Source organism: Brassica napus, chromosome A1, assembly GCF_020379485.1.
Source record: "Brassica napus cultivar Da-Ae chromosome A1, Da-Ae, whole genome shotgun sequence".
In the NCBI taxonomy this organism is placed as follows: Eukaryota; Viridiplantae; Streptophyta; class Magnoliopsida; order Brassicales; family Brassicaceae; genus Brassica; species Brassica napus.
In genome coordinates, this window is record NC_063434.1 from 4893620 (window position 1) to 4914233 (window position 20614).

General features: G+C 37.8%; 5 protein-coding genes across 6 annotated transcripts; 1 reads left to right on the plus strand and 4 right to left on the minus strand.

Annotated features, from left to right (window-relative positions):
- Positions 1–3146: 3146 nt before the first annotated feature.
- LOC106360868 (probable methyltransferase PMT14) lies at positions 3147–7110 on the minus strand. Its single transcript, XM_013800539.3, has 7 exons — positions 6898–7110; positions 6068–6721; positions 5359–5569; positions 4604–5276; positions 4431–4508; positions 3556–3824; positions 3147–3448 (listed from the first exon to the last, which is right to left on the minus strand). Exons 2-6 carry the CDS (start codon positions 6707–6709, stop codon positions 3566–3568), a joined length of 1863 nt encoding a protein of 620 aa, XP_013655993.2. The 5' UTR covers positions 6710–6721; positions 6898–7110; the 3' UTR covers positions 3147–3448; positions 3556–3565.
- An 857-nt stretch (positions 7111–7967) lies between these two features.
- Positions 7968–9397, minus strand: LOC106360870 (eukaryotic translation initiation factor 4E-1-like). Its single transcript, XM_013800541.3, has 5 exons — positions 9061–9397; positions 8668–8833; positions 8455–8580; positions 8298–8363; positions 7968–8194 (listed from the first exon to the last, which is right to left on the minus strand). Exons 1-5 carry the CDS (start codon positions 9336–9338, stop codon positions 8144–8146), a joined length of 687 nt encoding a protein of 228 aa, XP_013655995.2. The 5' UTR covers positions 9339–9397; the 3' UTR covers positions 7968–8143.
- Positions 9398–9715: 318 nt separating this feature from the next.
- LOC106360872 (60S ribosomal protein L32-1) lies at positions 9716–10605 on the minus strand. The gene is made up of 2 exons (XM_013800543.3): positions 10384–10605; positions 9716–10153 (listed from the first exon to the last, which is right to left on the minus strand). Exons 1-2 carry the CDS (start codon positions 10471–10473, stop codon positions 9842–9844), a joined length of 402 nt encoding a protein of 133 aa, XP_013655997.1. The 5' UTR covers positions 10474–10605; the 3' UTR covers positions 9716–9841.
- Positions 10606–11669: 1064 nt separating this feature from the next.
- On the plus strand, positions 11670–15208 carry LOC106422945 (protein MEI2-like 3). 2 transcript variants are annotated; one of them, XM_048782209.1, is made up of 11 exons: positions 11670–11855; positions 12282–12399; positions 12478–12827; positions 12891–13049; positions 13116–13232; positions 13336–13487; positions 13570–14319; positions 14398–14482; positions 14552–14620; positions 14692–14865; positions 14955–15208. In XM_048782209.1, exons 2-11 carry the CDS (start codon positions 12309–12311, stop codon positions 15003–15005), a joined length of 1998 nt encoding a protein of 665 aa, XP_048638166.1. In that variant the 5' UTR covers positions 11670–11855; positions 12282–12308; the 3' UTR covers positions 15006–15208. The 2 variants fall into 2 exon arrangements, with proteins under 2 accessions (XP_048638166.1, XP_048638157.1); XM_048782200.1 differs by lacking the exon at positions 11670–11855 and adding an exon at positions 11866–12101.
- LOC106360866 (phytochrome E) lies at positions 15154–18918 on the minus strand. The gene is made up of 3 exons (XM_013800536.3): positions 15986–18918; positions 15601–15894; positions 15154–15515 (listed from the first exon to the last, which is right to left on the minus strand). The coding sequence occupies exons 1-3, from the start codon at positions 18805–18807 to the stop codon at positions 15290–15292; spliced, it is 3342 nt and encodes a 1113-aa protein (XP_013655990.3). The 5' UTR covers positions 18808–18918; the 3' UTR covers positions 15154–15289.
- Between the last annotated feature and the right edge of the window lie 1696 nt (positions 18919–20614).

Below are 20614 nucleotides of genomic sequence, written 5' to 3' on the forward strand. Positions count from 1 at the left end.
GGCATATACCACAACCAATTAAATCGTAATGTTCTTTTTTCTGTAACGGCAATTGAAAAACTATAGTTTGACTATATCCAATTGTGATTTCTTTTTTTTTTTCTAAAGGACAGTAAAGTTCATCGTCATCAACACACACACTAGGAGTCTGAGATGTAGATTCATCAATGCGACTTTTTTTTGGTTTGTTGAAAAGAATAGTCTTATAGAAGTTTCACTATTTGCTTTTACTTTAGAAAGTTTCACCATTTCGTTTTTAGCAAACAAAAAAAAAGTTTCACCATTTGGTGGTCTTTTTTACTCATTGGTATCTCCTTAAAGGAAAAAAAAACAGCACTGGTGAAGAAGTGCTTTTACACCATCTCTAATGTATTTTGTTATTTTGACCTCTAAATTAGAAGAATTATATAATAGAGGTGAGATATGCTCGAATATATTACGATAAAATAACAATTTTTAAATATAGTAGAAAAGTAATAGAATGTTATTTCTTCCTTTATAAATAGAAGAAAAATAAAAATATCTATTATAAAAGGAAAAAATAGAGGTGACTAGAGCAATTTTAATTCTAAATGCTATTATAAAGATGAAAATAATAATGGAGTGGAAATGCTCTTGGGCTGTTAGGCAAGTGATTAAATATACTTTAACCCAAATGGTCAGTAAGTCCATGGTTAAAAAAAACAAAAGCACAGTGGGCTATCATTTGCATAGCCAAAATAGATAGCTTCACTAGTTATACTCCAGGTTATACTAAACCGTTTCAACTTGTTCACAGAGTTACAAGTTCCTATGTAATGTTAAAATTATACAAACATAGAGAAGCTTAAAAGGGTACTTTATTGTCTAACCTGTTTGACAAAATTAATCCAGCGATTAATCAAATGTTTAGCATTTGTACAACATGTCTTAGATTTTATTTCAAAATATGAATATTATACAATTTACTTTTGGTAATCAACATTATACAAATTGATGAATGCAAATGTACTGAAGATCTTCATATGCAAGATATTTTTTTTTTCAGTTTAATATATTATGTACTAGTATGTGTTATATTTTCCAAATATTGTAAAAAGTTAGATTTATTATTTGTAAATAATCATATTTATATTTAAAAAAATTAATCACTTTTTAATGATGATGAAACTGAAAGAGACTTTTTGTTGTGAAAAAAAAAACTAGTCCACTATATATTGAAACGAGCTTGTACATAACGGACCAATCGAGGTAAGTGTAACAATTTATTTAATTGAGCCAAAAATATAAATAAACCAAAAACAATTGACATGAGCCTCTGATAAATAAAAACAAAGATGATGGAAACTAAATAGCACACAGTTATTGCACTGCCCACAGTTTGGCCTCATATTCAAATGTGGTTTCTGTAACTTTTTGTTTGGTTGGTGAACTGGTTTTGTAGCTTTAGATCATAATCTCTCAACAAATGCAAAAACAAATCTTACAACCCATAATATAATAAGTTGCTTTGTTATTTTATAGTTGTGATTATATTTGATTAATACAACAAAATTTAATTTACTAATCCATATTAATCAGTTTCATTATTTCATATGATTATAGTTTTGGTTTGACTCTAGGTCTTAATCATTTATATGTATATATATATAATTTGATATTACTGATTTCGGTTTGAACTAGGGATATCAATCAAGTATTTTTATGACTTAGAAAATAACTGAGTGTTTATTCAATTTTTACTATGTTAGTTCGAGATATGTTTAGGTGTCCAAGATAGTATAGATTTAGTTCGGATTGGATGTTAACTAAAACTAGTTGGTTGTTTTTTTTTTTGTCAGCAAAACTAGTTGGTTTATACGTATTAAACACCTAATAAAAATGTTTTTTATAGACTTGATAAGAAAAGGTTGAGAATCAAACAAGGAGATATATATGTACTCTTTATGTTTTGTATGGGACATGAAACGGACAACCAACATTTGTCAAAATTTCTGTTTCTATATATATATATATAATTGATTGAAGTTCTGACTTTTTAGGTGTCCCAAACTCCCAATGCTCTTGTTGGTTCCATAATCTCTTCTCTTTTTGTTTTAGCCACACATCTTTTTCAACTCGCCTTTTGTAGTTTTACGTGAAAATGATACGTTTATATCTCAGCGGGGTAGAAACTGAATTTGAAATTTCTTACGTTACTATGAGATTGAAACAATTGCTTCTAGTTTCTTAGTTTACTATGATTTTTTTCTTTTAAGTAGTTAGTAGTACATGTTTGAATCATTCGATTTTATTAGTCCGACACAAGATAAACTTAAGATCGTGGTCGTGAAAGCGCTTTTTATTTCACGTGTCTTGCCATCTATAAAAGCGTTCTTTTAGATAATTAGCGTATTTTGATATAATTATTGTGTTAGTGCTTTGGCCAAAAACTACTTCCCTTGGCTGTGTACCAAACTACCATACTGATCTGTTTTTCCTTTTTTTTTTTGTGCGACGATCTGTTTTTCTTTTGTTAGGTAAATAAATTAGGTATATAATAACTCTCGGTTTATATTTTACATATATGTAATGAGCTATATGACAGTTGTTTTATGATTTAGATTCTTAAATAACAAAGAAATAAAAATATTGTAAAACATAAGTTATCTGATGATATAATGGTTGGAAGACTCATTTTCATGTTTGAAGACTAAATATCTTGATACTTGTAATGATCTTATGTTTAATTAACTAATTTCAGTGATAGTCGATACACATTTTAAGATTAAAAATTTGGCTTGTAATTTTAACCTGATCGTCTAGCTAATGTATGGAACTAAGGTTTAAGTTTAGTGGGCAATCATAATTGGAATCGCATTGACGTGAAGATAAGTCTTCTTCCAATCATTATATCATCAGATAGTCTATGATCATGTAATGACATGTATATATATTACTTTATGTATATTTTTATTAGTGCGTGATGCATATTGTATGATGATAAGTGATGAGACAAAAGCTGACCCATGACAACCATGGCTTTGTTCCAAAACAGTAAGATCCCATTTACGTACAACATTCCGACGTCTGCATCCATTTTTCCTTACAATAATGTCAATAATGAACTTACTATTGATATTTTTCTCAACGATTTATATTTAAAATCATTCTAAATTGTCCAGAAGTTTCCATTAATAATTTATTTATAAAGAACTAATTATTGACTTATTTTTGTAAGTTCACATCATAGTATCATAAAAACGTTCAAGGATTCAACTATCTTGCAAAAAAAAAAAATGACACAAGGAACTATTTTTTGTTCCTTCAAATACATAAAAAACAAACATAAATGCACATATTCATCTTAACATCTATAATGTAATTCAACTTTCGACCCCTTTCTTTCATGAAAATTCTGATTCCTTTGATAAGAAGAATTTTCCAGGTGTCATAAAATAGCTTCACATTTCCAACTTTTAAACATCACCTGATAAAATACCAAAACGCATTGTGGGCTTAACTGAACTGAACAAAACTTTGGGGGTCAAATATCGTAAAATATGTAAAACTTACAAGAACTGTAGAAACCAATACCTGAGTTTCTTTACTCTTCTTCACTACTATCAGCAGACGATGACTGATTGTTTGCATCGTCGCCGGCGACCCAGTACTGTTTAACGGCGTAAAGAATCTTCTCCGGAACGAGAGGACCATCTTCGTGATCCATCAACTTAGTGTCCCATCTCATTCCATCAGCAATCTTCCTCACATCGTTCAAAACATCAACCTCATCCCTGATTATCACAATCCCTTCCGGCCGTAAGATCCGATCCATTTCAAGAAGAATGTCCTCAATCTTGCAGCTACGAAATGGAAAAACAAACCATTCATCAGCAGCTATCTCTAATATTTCTCACTAAGTTCTTAGCTGTTTAGTGTTAAGAGTAGGCCTAGCCAAAATATCTGAAATCCAAGATAGGAACTGAACTTGAACCGAAAAATCAGGATCCGAAGTGCTATTACCGAATGGATCCTGTAGGGTGCTATAAAAATGTACCTGACCCAATGTGTTATTACCCGAAAAATCCGAAAATCCGGATAACAAAACAAATGATCCGAAAATCTGAATTAGTATCTGAAAGAAGTATTCTGAACCTAAATAAGTATCTCAGATACTAAATTTAATGTTTATTTTGAACAATATCTAAAAGTTATCCGAACCCGAAATGAGATCCAAAATAAGTCTTAGACAAATTTATAAAATATACCAAACCAAAGTATTATTAACCTAACTCGATCCAAACATATATAAAACCAGAATGGGGTGAACCCGAAAAACCGATCAGAACTCGAATGCCCATGCCTAATTAAGTGTTGCTAAATTCTCAAAAAGTTTGTAGCTTTTGGGTCAAAGTTAAGAAAATGCTACTTCTTGGAAAGTTCTTTGCTATAGGGTTTATAATCTTTACCTGTGCTGATACATGCTAAAGACACCATTAGCGTGAATGAAATCATATGTTCTCGGATAAGTTGAAAACCCTTCACACCTGCAAAGATTTCAAAAAGCAAAGATCTTAAAAAAAACTGTTTGTTTATTACCTCTAGAGATTACCATTTAATAGTATTGTAGAGAGTTTATTACCAATCATGATAGATACCAATGAGACCTCTCTCATAGACAACACTCAACGTCTTCTTAGTAATAGTTGGCACCACATTCATAACCCAAGACTTAGGAGACTCCAACGCAGCAGCGAACCCACCAAGACCAGCATTCATATCCATCACGTTACGGTACCTAGTCGAACCAATCAAGCTATTAATCCTCTTGTACCTCCCCACACGCTTCTTCCACAGTTTAACATCTTCTTGATACGTTTCCGCATCAACGCCGCTAACCAAACCTTTGGAGACACTCGGAGGCACTGCGAATAGCCTCTCAGGGAACTTCTTCAGCTTCCCTCCAGCAACTTCTTCTTCGTTGGATACTTTAGGGAAGGGTGTTACGCAAGTTTCGATCTCCTTGTACCAGACATCATCAGTGTCTTTTCTCTTACACGTGTTAACCGGTGTTGATCTATCGCACGACCTATCGTTTATCTTCTTTCTGAAGATAGCAGTGTCTCCCTTCTCGTACTTCTTCTCCCAGCATAAAGACTCCGCGATGTCCTCTATTCTCTTCTGCTCGGCCTTGAGGTCTGCTTTAGTTCGGTTCCACGTCTTGTAATAGGTTTTCCAGTTGATGGGAGGTCCTGACAAAACCCAGTAGCCTCCTGGTCTCAGGACTCTGTCAACTTCCATTAAGTAGGTTCCCTCTGATACAAGCAAAGACAACAAACCATTATGAGTTATTTAAACTGTGAATCTGTGCCTGTTTTGTTTGGTTGATATAGTTACCGTTTGCAGTCCATGGTATCAAGCAACGAGAGCATTGAGCCATATCAAAGGCTCTTGGAGGATAAGGAAGAAGAATGGATCCAAGAACAGCTATAATAGCTGGAACACCTCTCTCAAGAGCAAACTGTACTTGTGCTTCGTGGTTGTCCCGTGGCGCAAAGGACATAGTCAAAACATTCCTCTTAAGCATATAAGCACCCCAGCTTGCAACCTACAAGATTGGAAAAAGTCATAATTAGGCACCGCATTAGCGTTCAGGCCTTTCAGATTTTCAGTACTATGCTCATAAGACCCGTTCGGATTTGACTAATTTTCAGGTCGGGTTCGGTTTGGCTCCGAGTATAACCAGTGTCTAAAATAACCCAAATTTTAAAAATGACAAAAGATACTCAAAATATATAAATTGTTTAAAAATCTAATTAAAATTAGTTAAACTACCTAAACTAACTAAAAAATATTCAAAATAACAAATAAAACAAACTATACAATCTTTAAAATACTCTACATATTTAACTAATTTTGGATTTTTTTGGATCCTCGTTTAGTCCGAAACCCGAAAGCACTAAGCTCTTAAGTCCCATCCGGATATTTTTGTATACTGATTCGGATGGGGTTTCGTTTTTTCGGTTTGGGCTAAAAACGCCTAGGCCTAGTCAGAATCAAGAAATGAAAACAAGATCTCCATAGAGAAATGAAAACATGAACATACCCCACATCCAGTGTCCAATGCAGTTCTAACAGAACCATCTTTGATTGGGATAACAGAAGCCAGCTCATCGATATAAGCATCAGCACCTTGAGGGAACATAGTACCTCCACCAGGGAACTTAAACACACTCCCTTGAAACTGAACCCAGTTCTGACCAGCCTTCTCCACAGTCAAGCTCTTGAAAGGAGCATTAGCGTAATGAACATAGTCTCTGCTCTTAGGCCAAGGGAAAGGAGTCATGTAACCCTTAGGAGCCGGGACAAGACAGCGGAGCTTCTCATTCTCAGGAGGACAATGTCTCTCTCTGTAGATCATGTTCTCTCTCGGGAACTTCATGGCCCTGTCTTGCTCCTGACAAGGCGTGTAGTCCTTGAGCTTCACATCACAGGGTTTGAAAGAAACTGGTTTTGGATCAGCTAATCTTTCAGGGATCTTGACTGTGTTGTGATGAGGTTTGAAGTCAAGGTCAGTGACAACGTCGGTGCATTGAGCTTGCTTTGTTATCTCCATGGCTATGCTGTCTCCTTTACCGAACCCACTCTTTTGCCATGCTCCGAGAAGGTAGAAGAAACAGCATAGACCAACCACAAGGATTAGAGATAGTGAACTTCTCGATCTCGGTGGATTATTCTTAGAACCCATTGAAACTCTCTCCTGAAGCATTTATAACAAATCTCAGTAAAACACACTCTACTATGAGCTAACAATGATCTAAAAAACTAGACTTTATCAATTTAAAGAATGAAAGAGGTTTAAAGAGTCTAACTTTAGCAACTGGAATCAAAAACCCAGAAAGGATCTAGTTGAAAAAGATGAGCTTTTAGAGTTACCTGGTTGATGTAGATCTTCTTGTTGCAGAGAGAGACTCCAAATCTATGAACCCTTATTCAGATCTCTGGTTTTTAGCTCTGTTTCAGTGATGAGCTTGCAGAAAGTATAAAGCTTTGAGTGTGACAGAGAGAGAAAGTCACTAAACTAATGATGTCTTCTTCCTCTTTCACTAATCGAGATTTGATGAAGGCGCGTTCTATTTAATTAATTTGAAAAAAAAATGTGTTTACGAAAATGATTGAATTAAATGCGTGTAAGATCTCAACAATATTATTACAATAGTCATAGATTTAGATCTGGTCTTGCACATGCATCCATATGTTTTTTTTTTTTTCAAACCCTTTTGTGCGTTTGTTTATGTAAAGGATCTTTAAAATATTTTAACTGGTTTCACCATTATTGGAATTAAAAAAACACTTGAAGTTTGTACATAACATACCTTTTTCTTTATATTAAACAAGATCGAAACCATATTGTTAAACTTTTGCATAAAACACCGTAGGTTTGAACCGCGTAATCTTAATATTCTGCAATTAAAAAAAGGCTTGCGAGTCAAGATCTTGTCGTCCCAAGTGGTCCTTTTAAGACAGTTGACGATTCTCCATTTCTCCTTAGTTTAGATCTCCTACCGACACTCACATCTTACTTAACCGGCCACCGTCAAAAACCGAGTTAAATCGGTTCAATGCTAAACAATATTTATTGGAAGGTCTAGCTAGTCTTTGAAAATATACGAGTCGACATGTCGAAAGTTTCATAAATCGTTAAAAAAGGTCGATAGACCCATAAAAAATCTTTGATTTAATACTATAATAATCATGTTCAATCTTAAAGAAACCGGTACAACATCGCGGTTAGTCATGAATCGCCGAAAAGACCAATGTACATGGACCCTTGACAACTAAACAATTTAATGTATGAAAAGATTACAGGCTTTTAAGGCCCAACTTTTCTTGAAATATTTATCAGTTTTTTTATCAATTGAACTTGTGTTTGAACTTTGAACAAGTGGGTTTTATAATTTGTTCTTGATGTGTCTAGAGATGGAACACAAGGCACTACAAATAAATTTAGGAAGAACATACTAAGTAATTAATATACTAGTAGTAAATGAAATAGTTGACAATCAACACTCGAGAACAAAGAAAGTGTCAGTCAAGTCATGTTTTGATGATATAAAAAGAGATCTCCCACATGCAAAAACTGTAATAGAAAAGGTGAAAATATTTGAGAGGTTGTTAGGTTTCAGGCAGTGTAAGCGCTCTTTGCGCCTCTGTCCAGCTTCTTCGCATCCTCCTGAAGAGAAACCAAACCAATACACACAATACAACAAGTAGTGAGCGATCCAAAGAAGAAAAAAAAACAGAAATTAGCAACAACTGAAACACTCTACTCTTACATGGATGATGAAACCAATGCTGCTGTTGTAATCAAGAAACTCCTTCCATTGTCTCCCAATGCTCACCTGTAACATTAAATAAAATTAAATTTCCACGTCCTTTTTTCAGACCGAGAGAGATACACAGTTCGATGGGGGTTCTTTTTTTGTCTTGTACCTGAGCAGCTTCGTTGGAAGAGTTTTTAGTCCAAATAGATATCCTTTCTTGCTTAGCTCTAACGTTAACAACAACTCCACAGATTTCATCTCCATGGTCAAACTGTTCTCCAATCAAAGCAAGCAACTATAAGTGACAACAACAACAACAACCCGATTAGACTGGAGACTGGATGGTGTGAAACAAGAACTATATGAATGTCAAGTTACATACGGTGTAAAGAAAGGGCTTATCAGACTTCTCCCTAGAGAAGTTCATAGTCCACTTGCCTCCGTTGGCACAGATAGGATCCTCCCACTTAGGTTCAATATTGTGTTTGAAATAGTACAAGTCAGCTCCGTTAGCTAACTTGCTCGGATGCCGAATGTTATTGTACAAACTGCAATGTCACATATAATAAGAAGCCAATAAAATAGCATCCAACAAGTAACTGTTTGTTCAAACACCAAACAGGCAATTCTTCATAGACAGAGAAGAACAGTGACTTCATGAGATTTAAACCCACCCATAAAGAAGATAACTTTCCTGTGAGAAATCGAAATCTAAACAAAACCCAGATTGTGGAATTACATTAAGAAGGAAAAAGATTGTTGTAAAGCTACCAACCTCCAGAACTCCTCGACGGTGGAGAAGGTGAAGACGGATCGTAAGGAGCTTCCCCAAGTCGTCTGCTTTGATTTGACGGAAGGGTTATCGAACCAGAGAGTCCACGAATGCTCCAACGGATGCGATTCAGGGACGGCGGATTTGCTCGATTCGTCTACGATCGCTCCTTCCTCGGCATCGTCGCCTTCCTCATGGTATCGATCGATCGAGTGATCTACAGAATTGGGATTCGATTCTTCCGTAGGGACGTTAGGCTTGAGAGTGTCTTCTACCGCCATCGTCTCTCCGTCTCCGTCTTCTCTTCTCCGAACGATGTAACTTCTTCTTGTAAAGGGGTTGGTCAAGATACGACGTCGTTTTCTTCGCTTAACATTCTCATATGCATATTGGGCTAACAATCTCTTAATAGGCCTTTTTAAATTGGGCTTTCACTTGTTCGGGTTTGGTCAAGATACCATTTTTTTGTTCTCATTTATTTATTCGCAGAGACTTTACGTTACACTGATAAATCCAACGGGTCTTGGAGTTGTGCAATCTGAAAAAGTTGAATTCATTCCGGCTAAACTCTAATAAGATAATTGCAGACCAAAAAGGCTAAATCTTTGAGATAAACTGAACTGCAATAGTTTAGGAACCGGTCTTAAAATAGTCTGCCTAAAACCAAAACTCATGTTTTGTTGATTGCAAACACAAACAATAAACAAAATCGTCTTACAAAAGGGAAATGCAACAAACCAAAAAAAAATAACCAAGTAAAATCCCAAATGGCTTGATTGTTACTTCACTCGTCTTCTTGGCTACGGAGCCTAGCAAGCCTGTTGGTAACTACAATATCCAACTGAGAAGCTCTCTCCACAATAGCCTTCCTCTTCTTGGTCGAAACGTTGTGAGCAATCTCAGCGCAGTAGGTCCTGTTGTGCATCATCAACAACTCGAGGTCACTCGTGTTGTGCACAACGAACTTCTTGAATCCATTGGGGAGATAGTGACGAGTCTTCTTGTCTGATCCGTAACCCACATTGGGCATCAATGTCACACCCTTGAACTTTCTTCTAACCCTTGAGTCAATACCCTTTGGCCTCCTCCAGCTCTCCTGAAAAAATCAGACAAACAATGTGTTCACAGAGACAATAACCAAAACAAAAGATTAAAGACAAAAAAAATATGTTTTGTCCTAAAGATGCAAACCTCTCTTGATACTCAAGTCAGCCACCATATTTCATCAGAGACAAGTTAATTATCGTAACGTTTCTACAGATAGAGAATGGTCCACTAAAAGGAACAAGTAATGGTTCTGTAAGATCGAACGGAGAAAGTGGTTACCTTGACGGTGATTCTACGGTCGCTCTGGGGTCTGATGAACTTGGCAGACCTCTTCTTCACCACCTTCTTCGTAAGCAACGGGACCGCCATTTTCTTTTCTTTTTTTGCTGCTTCCTAAGGTTGATCTCAATGCGACGGGAGACTCTGAAAACAGCAGCTAGAAACCTAAAATGCGTTTTAAAGGAGATAACTAGGGTTTCCTATGACACAAGATAATGGGCTTTGTTTTTGGCCCAATAAAATATTTGTTTTGGGCCTACATTACCCTGTAACCTAATATGTAGATTTTTGCTTTCTTCTTTCTTGGAATTTAATATCTTACACATGTAATAAAATGAGTTCCATTTTATGTAATAGACTAATAGTTATTGGGTATTATTATATCTACTGGTAAGATGTCAAACCGGCATGAATGGCTCGAGTACAAAAAATAAAATGGCTCCCAAATGAGCTAGACGGACCTAATTTTATCTGGAACAAAAAAAGCGGGCTGGACCTTGATTAACAATTAAAAGTTGTAAATTTTGTTGATGACTCTCTCACTAAAATTCTCTCCCCTTTTACCAAAAAAAAAACTTCTCTCCCAAATCTCCCAAATGTACCAATGATTTTGTTTCCTTAGATTGGTTAATGTAAATATGTTGACAATTTATCTATTTAAAAAAAAAATATATATGTTGACAATTTATCTATTTTAATAGATAAGATGTATCGACAAGCTTATTTAATTATAAATATGTTGACAATCTATACATTTTAATGTAATAATTATTTACTATTTTTAATATAAAACTATGTAGAGATCCGCAGAATGAGAAAGCTTATACAAAAATTTATGTTACATAATACTAGTAAATATATGTCTTATATTTATTGTTACAATATAAAGTTCGGTGTTTAGGAAATGTATTTGGGCTGAATTTTTCTGATTCAATTTGGTAAATTTTCGAGCAAATCGAACTAACCAAGACTGAGGCTTCGAATGTTACAAACCGACCCGTCCCGCACTGCAGTTAACAGTAACAAAAATCTCTACATATACCATATATCTATACGTTTTTATAACTGTTAAAACCGCACCGCAGTTAAACCGTTTGTCTCACACCGCTCAAACCGCAGTTACCATTCGGAAGTAAACCTAAACGAACTGAACCCACATGCCTACTTGTTGAAATTTTTTAAAAAAGAGAGAGAGTTGGAAAATGTTTCCTCTACCAGTTGGTCCTTTGTTACTTCAATCATTCGCCATTGTTATTGGGGCTCATGACTCTCTCTCTCTCTCTCTCTATCCATCCAATAAAGATTCCCCTTTTAAATGCTTTGAAAAAACAAAAATAATAGGGGAATAAAAATTATATTCTGGTTTACCAATGTTGCATATATATATATACCGAGACATAGCGAGGGAGAGAAAGAGAGAGAAAAGCGGTTCGGTAACGTGTGATCGTGAGTGAAACAAAACAAAACAAAAGGTTTCTCATTCTTTTGTCCTCCTCCTATGTCTTCTTCTTACTGTTTCCTCTGTTTAAAGTTTCGGCTTTTTTTTTAATAGTTTCTGATATTTTTTTTTAAAAAAGTTTCGATCTTTCAACCCTAATTTCAAACTGAACTTGCTCGTGATCGAATTGGTGAAAGTTGGTTTCTTTTCAATCATAGACTTGTTGGCTTGGCTTGGATGATCAATCACTGTTATAACCTTCTCAGTGATTCAAATTAAGGTTTTTTTTTTATTACTGTTTTCCAAGCTTCAGTTCTCGAAATTAGACTTTGATTAGCGTTTTAACCTCATCAGAATTATAGTTTTAGTGTTTGTAGAAATTAAAAATTTTATTTTCCTCTGCTCATCTCTAAGCTAATCAACAAGGACAGCTGCATTCATAATCTTAATCAAAGTGCAGGTTTCATTGATAATCATTCTTCACCAAATGAATATCCCAAATGGAGATTTCTCCAATGCTTCAAGTGATAACACTTCCTTCTTTTCCACCTCTCTGCCTCTTCTTCCACAACAAAACCGTATGTACTTTTACTTAACCCACAAACCTCCCTCTTCTTTCAAATTGTTATGTTCTAATCACTTATCTCTTCTTGCAGTCAATCCTCTTGATCAAATTGCCTCCGGGTTAAACCATTTCAATGATGATCATGACTCACATCCAATGGATGAGGAACAGCTTCTTGCTGGTCTAATGGATGAGATAAACTTAACCTCATTGCCAAATACATTAGATGACTTGGAAGAGTATGATTTGTTTGGTAGTGGAGGAGGTCTTGAACTAGAGTCTGACCTCCCAAGAACGAGTTTTGCTGACTCCAAAACTGCAAATGGTATTTTCCAAAACATTGCTGGCGAACATCCTTATGGTGAACACCCTTCAAGGACTCTCTTTGTTAGGAATATTAACAGCACCGTTGATGATTCAGAACTCAGAGCTATCTTTGAGGTAACTTCTCCTCTTTTTCTTTTTGTAACCATTACCATAAGTCTAATGATTGGATCTTGGCAGCAACATGGAGACATCCGAACTCTGTATACAGCCTGCAAGCATAGGGGTTTTGTAATGGTCTCTTACTACGATATCCGTGCTTCAAGAGCAGCTATGCGAGCGTTACAAAGCAAGCTGCTTAAAGGGAGGAAACTTGACATACACTTCTCAATCCCTAAGGTTTTAAATATTCTCTCACTCCCCTAAGGTTTAATTTACATTAATGATGTTTTTTCATTTTGATAGGATAATCCATCAGAGAAAGATGTTAATCAAGGGACTCTTGTGGTATTCAACTTGGCTCCATCAGTATCAAACAAAGACCTAGAAAACATATTCGGAGCTTATGGAGAGATCAAGGAGGTGATGATGAGCTTTTGCTTGCTTTAGGTTTTTATATTTTAGAGGTTTGCAATAAATGGTTTAACGTTTGTGTAAGTTATTATTGTTGTGACAAAAAAAGCAGATAAGGGAAACACCAAATAAGAGGCATCACAAATTTGTTGAATTTTTTGACGTTAGATCGGCTGAGTCAGCTCTCAAAGCTTTGAACAGGACTGACATTGCTGGAAAGCGTATCAAGCTTGAACATAGCCGTCCTGGTGGTGCTCGTCGCAAGTGAGTGTTTACTAACAAAACTAACTCTGAATAAAAACTATTATGAACTAATATCATTTCTGTTTTTGTTTGGTTTCTTTAGCATGATGTTGCAAATGAATCCAGAGTATGAGCAAGATGATTCACGCAGCTACCTGAATCTTTCTGACTCTCCTTTAGCCAGCTCTCCTGCTGGGAACTACTGGGGTAACAGCCCTGTTGATCACAGTCCTCTACAAAGTCTCAGCAGGTCTCCACTGAGTCCAACGCTTTCTTCTATTCTGAATTCTCAAAGAGTTAGCCACTTGGATCATCTGTTTCCAACGAGTCACAAAGCTTCTGGTTATCAGCAAACGCAGTCTTACGGTACTGCTTCCTCCTATGGCTCTTTGAACTCATTATCTGGATCAGAGTTTTTGTGGGGAAGCCCTAGCTCTTCACTCTGGCCTATGAATCATCCGTTCTCTTCAAACGGAAAAGCTCACATGTTTCCATACTCGGCTCTAAACGGATCCAACCATGTTGGATCCGCACCGTCTGGACTCTTTAGGAGGTCTTCTGAGACTTCATCGATGGGTTCATCAGCTTTCAGGGGAGCAAGTGGTAATGTAGCTCCAAGAAACATGCGTGAAGCTGGTTCCCCAAGTTTCAAAATGGTGTCTTCTCCAAGACATAGTCAACTGTTTACGGGCAGTGTCTCTTCTTACCAGTGGCCTGTTGCAACAACGGCTTCAATTGACGGTAATAACATGAACCAAGTGGACAGCAAGAAACAGTTTCAGCTTGACTTGAGTAAGATTATGAGCGGTGAAGATTTACGGACAACCTTGATGATTAAAAACATCCCTAATAAGTAAGACTTCTTCTCTGACGACTCTGGCTATGCACCGATCATGATCTGAAATAACTCATCTTTTTTGCTTGTTCTCAGGTATACTAGGAAGATGTTGTTAGCTGCCATTGACGAGACTAACAGAGGAACTTATGATTTTCTCTATCTGCCTATTGATTTCAAGGTAAAGACCACCTTTGTTGCGTGTTTGAGTCTATAACATCATGTGATTTAACTTTTTCTTGTGTTGTAGAATAAATGCAATGTGGGTTATGCGTTTATCAACATGGTGTCTCCTACTTTCATCATTGCATTGTACGAGGTACAAAACCTGATTTGAATGTTTTGAGTATTGTCTGGGATGAGTCCTTATGGTTGTGATATGTTTGTTAGGCCTTTGATGGGAAAAAATGGGATAAGTTCAACAGCGAGAAAGTTGCTTCCTTGGCTTATGCCCGGATCCAAGGCAAAACCGCACTCATGGCTCACTTCCAGAACTCAAGCTTAATGAACGAAGACAAACGTTGCCACCCTATTGTCTTTGATGGATCAGAGTTGAGCTATCCGGTAAACAATATTTTATAACAAAGACATGATCATGAAATGATTTTTTTCTTCTGAAGTTTAACTCATGACTCATATCTATATCTGACTAGTTCATCATGGACATGGAGCATTCACAGGAGCAAAGCACACATCGAAGCTGACATACAAATGAATCTTTTATTGCCTCTAGTTCAAACGTAAATATTCAGTTTCTAGGATGAGATGGTGATGATGATGATGATGATCAGTCAAAGTACTGTAAATTGATGGTTATGGTTGTCTTGGTTTGCTTAATCATGTACATAGGAATGATTTGAGATACATCTTATTGATGATAAATAATGGAAGCTTTGTTTGAATGGTACACTTACTACATTCAGACCGCACAAGGATCAAAATTCATCACATTTTATTATATATATGCTTTTGTAACTCATGGTTTCTACTATATGCTTGAACCAGTCTCAACACCTAACCTTGTCTTAACTTGAAGATCCACTTGAAAGAAACAACGTTCGTCTTCTCTAACATAACTCACACGACCATTCATCTGCTCCAGCAATTTCCGTGAAAGCTTTAGTCCTAACCCATCAGGCGTGACCCATCCTTCTCTAGTCTCGAACATATCACTTAGCATCTCTGAAGGAAGTCCCTTTCCAGGATGTATCATCCTACCATCAAAACAACATCAATGGTTTGAGAAAATGATTGTTTTGTGAAAATGGGTTGGCTGCATTTTTCAGTGGACGTTTATACCTGAACTGAAGATGGATATAGGGATTATTGTCGTGTGCAAGCTTGTGGCCTGGTGAGATCTTGATTCCTACCCAACTATCTGGAAACGGGGCATGATTCACAATGTTGCGCAGAAGATCAGCAAGAATGAGCTGAAGCTTTACTCTGTCACCATAGAGAGGCAGCGTTTTGATCTCCTGGGAGACTTCAACTCTGAGCTGTGACTTCCTCTCTCTCAACATAATCATCACTTGGCTAATGATTGTGTCCAAGACGCTCTCAAGTCGAAACTCCTCTGTCTCCATTTGCAACTTGCTGACAAAACCATTTCATCTTTTTCAGACACAAAATGTAAAGAAAACAACAACAGTAGATGAATAAGATTCAAGATGTTATGTTTTTTTACCCTTCCTCAATGCTTTTCAAGTCAGTGTCTTCGATTATTGTCGCAATCTGCTTCTCACAAGCATCACTAGTCTCCAGAAACTGCCTCTGGTTCTCTGAAATCTCTGAGGATTCAAGAAGCTTATGCGCAAACCGGATACCGTTGAGAGGGTTCTTGATCTCTTGCCTTATGTAAGCCAACTCGTTGAGACTCTGAGCGCTCTCTTTCACCTCTGGTGAGCTAGAACTCGATTCTTTATTGATTATCTGCAAGAAGAAGAAACACCCTATGACTTTCCCTCCACTATTCGTACTCTTGTTCGCCGTTAAGGATGCTTCTATGTACTTCCCTTCTTTACTAAAGAACCCAACCACCGAACTCTCTGGTACATTACCACCACCAGCAATGCCTTGGTACAGAGAGATCAAGAACTTTGTGAGTGCATCTTGGCACTTCACTTTACACAAATCTCCAAAGACTTCACCAGGTAGCATCCTCCCAATCACCTCGTGCTTCGACCACCCGGTGAGCTTCTCCATTGCTGCGTTCCACTCTGAGCAACGAGCGTTCTCATCAGATGCGAATATAGGTGGAATCAAAGGGTTTAAGCTTTGGACAATGGTCTTGTAGTCTCCTTGCAGCCTGATGAACCTATCTGTTATTGCCTTCTCGCTAGTCATGTCTTGGCCAACGAAGCAGACACCGACTATTTTCTCCGTATAGTCTCTACTCGTGCATGAGTTAACGAGAACACACACATCAGAAGAAGATGAATCCTTGTTACCAAACTTTCTCAGTTTAAGCATCACGTTCTTCTTCTCTTCACCTCGTAAGGCTTTAGACAAGACACTCTCAAGAGCTCCACGTGACTCCTCCTGAACAATCTCATCGGCAAGCGACTTCCCCATAGCTTCACCAGCTCCCAACCCCGTCATCTCAGCTGTTTTATTATTCCAACCATTGACACATCCATTAGAATCAACACCAAAGATAGGCGCAGTCGCGGTCTCAATCACTCTAACCATCTCACAGACAAAAGAAGTAAGCTCACTCGCATCTCTCCCCACCACACCGTTATTACCACCAGACGACAACACAACAGGCCTTGAGATAGTAAACGACTCTCTCATTATCACCCTCAGGGAATGAATCGCGTCGATCTCAGAAACTTCCCACGGCAAGCTCCTGCTCTTTGCAACTTCAAGAAACGCTTTAAAAGACGACCTCGGATGCATCCTCCCCGCGTCATCCTTATCCTTGGGGTGATGCTTAGCTCCTCCCCATTTGATTGCACTAGCGGTATTAGACCTGAACCAAATCAAGTAGTCTTTTAAAGAGATCCCCGCCGCAGCCACGCCGCAGACCTTATCTCCGAGAGAGACAGCTCCAGGGTAACCAGCATCCACCAAACTATCAGTAGTCAAACCTGTAGACTCATCACCGTGATTCTCCACCAGCCAATCCACCAGTTCCTTAACCTGCGACTCGCTGGGAGTCACACCGACCAGCCAACACCTCCCCTTGTAGTACAAAGCAGCTCCATCGCACTTCACAAGGTCCATAATCCCAGGAGACTGAGTCACGATAGCAGAGACAGTATCACGGAGAAGCATATCGCAGAGCAAAGTCTGCGTCTTCATAGCCTTCTTCTCAGCTAGCTGGGACGCTAACTGAAGCTCCATCTGAAGCTGGAGTCCAAACGCTTGCATCAGAAACTCGCAAGCGTAACGTAACGGAAACGGCACGTATCTAGGAGAACAGTGGTGGCCCACCACTAACCCCCAGAGCTTACTCGAGTTTTTGGTTTTAGTCACAATAGCAAGAACAAGAGATGCAATAGAACCCATATTCGCCATATACTGAGTATGACAGCTATGAGGAGCTCTTAGTGTAGAGTTCACCAAACAAAGAGATCTCTTGAGCTCATCGCTCTGCACAACCTTAACCGGAGTGGCATTACAATCACAGATCATTCTTACACGGTTCTGTTTAAACAAGAACCGTGCAGCCTGCGGGATATCAGTCGCAGGGTAGTGCAAACCCAAGTAAGGCTCGAGATCAGACCTTCTGATCTCCGAAACAACCTCACCATGATCATCATCGTGAAACTGGTAGACCATAACACGGTCGTAGCCGGTAAGCCTCTGAACATCTTCCACAACGGTGTCACACAAGGCACCAATGTCTCCTCCAGGAAGCGACTGGAGCCTCGAGATGGCTCTGACTGCCAATTTCTGAGACTGAACGGCTCCGGCGAGGGTCAACGCCGGGTCGGATGACTTGGCGGGCTCCAAGTCAATCACAATCCCGGCGTCTATCCTGTGAAGGATAGCGTAAAAGGGCTTATGGGAGGCGGTGGTGGTGGTTCTGGAGTGAACTAAAACAGGGTTCATCAACGAGATTTCAGTAAAGGAAGCAGCTTTGGCTAAGGAAACGCCTGAGGAAGGAGTGAAGAGGGACCTGGCGTCGATTCCGATCAAACCCTTGACGGTGAGGTGGTTTGGTTGAGAGGTGGAAGCGAGAGAGAGGCCGAGGAAGTCGATGCAGTTGTCGCTGAGGCCGAGGATTCTGAAGCTAGGCTCTTGGACGGCGATGAGGCAGCCGAAGGGCTGGACGAGGCCGCCTCTTTGGATGGTGGAGAGGTAGGCGGTGATGTGCTCGTCGGGGACGTTGTTGGGAGGGGAGATCATGGACTTGGAGTAGTTGAAGGACTTGCCGGAGTAGACTGAGTGGTCGAAGTCGGCGAAGAGGCCGGCGTCGACGGAGTATTGTTGAGCTGTGTTGGACTTTTGTTGTGGTTGTTTCATGTTGCTTGCGGCTGATGAAGAGCTCTCGAATCCCATTGGTTTGGAGTGTGAGGAGTGAGGAAGAAGAAGAAAAAGAAGAAGAAGAAGAAGGAGAAGCTGATTCTTTTATCATTTGCAAGAGAAAGTAAAAAAGCTTTCTTCTTTTTGATATTTGAGTTTTTTTTTTTTTTTTTTTTTAATTGTGTACTCTCACAGATGCTTGCAATGCTTTTTTTTGCTACTCTGCTTGCATTCTCTTCCACACGTACAGATTGTCAGTGTGACCACCGATAGAACTTTCTTTATTTCTTTTTTCCTTTGTAAATAAAGTTCGGTTTGATTCGGTTTACTTTTATCATTCAAACTATGGCAAGGGGTGTTACAAAAAAAAACTATACGGTAAAGTATTATACAGACAGGAAATGTCTGGTACGTAACGTATATGGAGGAGGATTGTCGGTTTTATCAATCAGCATTTATTATGAACGTTACCAAACTTGGTGATGATGTGGATGAATAAGAGAGAAGGGCAGAGAGTGTGGATGGTATTGTAAATGAAATCATGGTTGAGGACTCTCTATCAATGATTATGAACCATTAGAAGATTTGTTAATAAGCAACCGGTCAGAGGATTCTGTGTCTGTCCTCTTGCGGTTTGGTGGGAACTATCACCATATACCAAGAGCTAGGTAAGCATTTGAATTGGACGCAAATCTACTCCGGCGATTGCGGTTATATATTAGGCTTCATTTGAAATCAAGTTTTATGTTTGGGTGGTAATTTTTGTTTTGCTTTCCTTCTATACTTTTACAGTTTCCTTGAAGGAAACGGAGGTCCTCCCTGTACAGTGGCATGCTTTATGCCTCAGTTCGTTCACATCAATCATAGCACATTTCAGTGGTTTTTTTTCTTCTAACGGGTTTAAAAGAGCGTTCAAAATCAAAGGTCTGTATCAACATCACCAACTTTTAGCTATGCTTCACTTACGATACACATCTAACCTTTAACAAAAAAACTTTGTTTAATAAATATTGTAATCGCAGGACTTTGATGATAGTATTCTAGGACATGGTGAGATCGCAGAAAGAATGGACTGCCAGGTAACTCTAATGGAACTAGTATCTTGTCTCATCACAAGCTTATGATTAATTCTTCTAATAGCATAATTGAGTTTAAGTGTTAAGAACAACACATAAGAGATTTGGCAGAAACATTAACGATTTCCTTTACTGTTTATCTTCTGTAAAATTGTCGATTAATTAGGAAACAAGAAACTAATGAACAAAGGACTAGTTGATATCAAGAACCAAGAGATAGTATGGGCTTCGTTATGGATTTCTCTAAGCTCTCCCAAACTCTTACAAACAAGCCAAAAGACTAAAAAAAAACTATTCAACTTCTTGATTGGTCTTCTTTCTAATAGAAAAACTAGTATCCTATTCATTTTACTAAGTCCACTAAACTTGCAAAAATGTCTTAATTATTTAGCTAAAAATTTAGATGTTATAACGATTTATTTTAAAATGTACATTAAAAAAACGCAGAGATAATCAGAAGTCCGATTATTTTAAAATGTACATTAGACAAACATCGTTAGCTTTCATCCAACTCTCCATCGTTCTGAACACAAATCGGAATGTGAAGTAGATGTCTTACAATTGGAACACTAGAAAGAACCCTGGTGAATGACTTAATTTTTTATAGATTGGACAATAGAAAATCAAAGATGTACATACCATTCTCATATGCTACATGATATGAATAAAGAATACAAGTGATATCATCCTGGGCTCTTATAAGGAGTACAAGTGATATGAACCTAAGAAAATTAAGATAAGTGATATTAGCCTAATGACTTAATACA

Excerpts from the sequence above, each read along its gene's own strand:
- LOC106360870 (XM_013800541.3), bottom strand. The coding sequence starts at position 9,338 with ATGGCGGTAGAAGACACTCTCAAGCCTAACGTCCCTACGGAAGAATCG. Across the intron at positions 8,834-9,060 it reads ACCGTCGAGGAGTTCTGGAG|TTTGTACAATAACATTCGGC; the intron begins GTTGGTAGCTTT and ends GTGACATTGCAG. Across the intron at positions 8,581-8,667 it reads ATAAGCCCTTTCTTTACACC|TTGCTTGCTTTGATTGGAGA; the intron begins GTATGTAACTTG and ends TGTCACTTATAG.
- LOC106360872 (XM_013800543.3), bottom strand. The coding sequence starts at position 10,473 with ATGGCGGTCCCGTTGCTTACGAAGAAGGTGGTGAAGAAGAGGTCTGCC. Across the intron at positions 10,154-10,383 it reads ACCGTAGAATCACCGTCAAG|GAGAGCTGGAGGAGGCCAAA; the intron begins GTAACCACTTTC and ends TGATTTTTTCAG.
- LOC106360866 (XM_013800536.3), bottom strand. The coding sequence starts at position 18,807 with ATGGGATTCGAGAGCTCTTCATCAGCCGCAAGCAACATGAAACAACCA. Across the intron at positions 15,895-15,985 it reads TTGAAAAGCATTGAGGAAGG|CAAGTTGCAAATGGAGACAG; the intron begins GTAAAAAAACAT and ends TGGTTTTGTCAG. Across the intron at positions 15,516-15,600 it reads TATATCCATCTTCAGTTCAG|GATGATACATCCTGGAAAGG; the intron begins GTATAAACGTCC and ends TTTTGATGGTAG.
- LOC106422945 (XM_048782209.1), top strand. The coding sequence starts at position 12,309 with ATGAATATCCCAAATGGAGATTTCTCCAATGCTTCAAGTGATAACACT. Across the intron at positions 13,233-13,335 it reads CTTATGGAGAGATCAAGGAG|ATAAGGGAAACACCAAATAA; the intron begins GTGATGATGAGC and ends CAAAAAAAGCAG. Across the intron at positions 14,621-14,691 it reads TCATCATTGCATTGTACGAG|GCCTTTGATGGGAAAAAATG; the intron begins GTACAAAACCTG and ends TATGTTTGTTAG.
- LOC106360868 (XM_013800539.3), bottom strand. The coding sequence starts at position 6,709 with ATGGGTTCTAAGAATAATCCACCGAGATCGAGAAGTTCACTATCTCTA. Across the intron at positions 5,277-5,358 it reads GATACCATGGACTGCAAACG|AGGGAACCTACTTAATGGAA; the intron begins GTAACTATATCA and ends TGCTTGTATCAG. Across the intron at positions 4,509-4,603 it reads ATTGGTATCTATCATGATTG|GTGTGAAGGGTTTTCAACTT; the intron begins GTAATAAACTCT and ends AAATCTTTGCAG.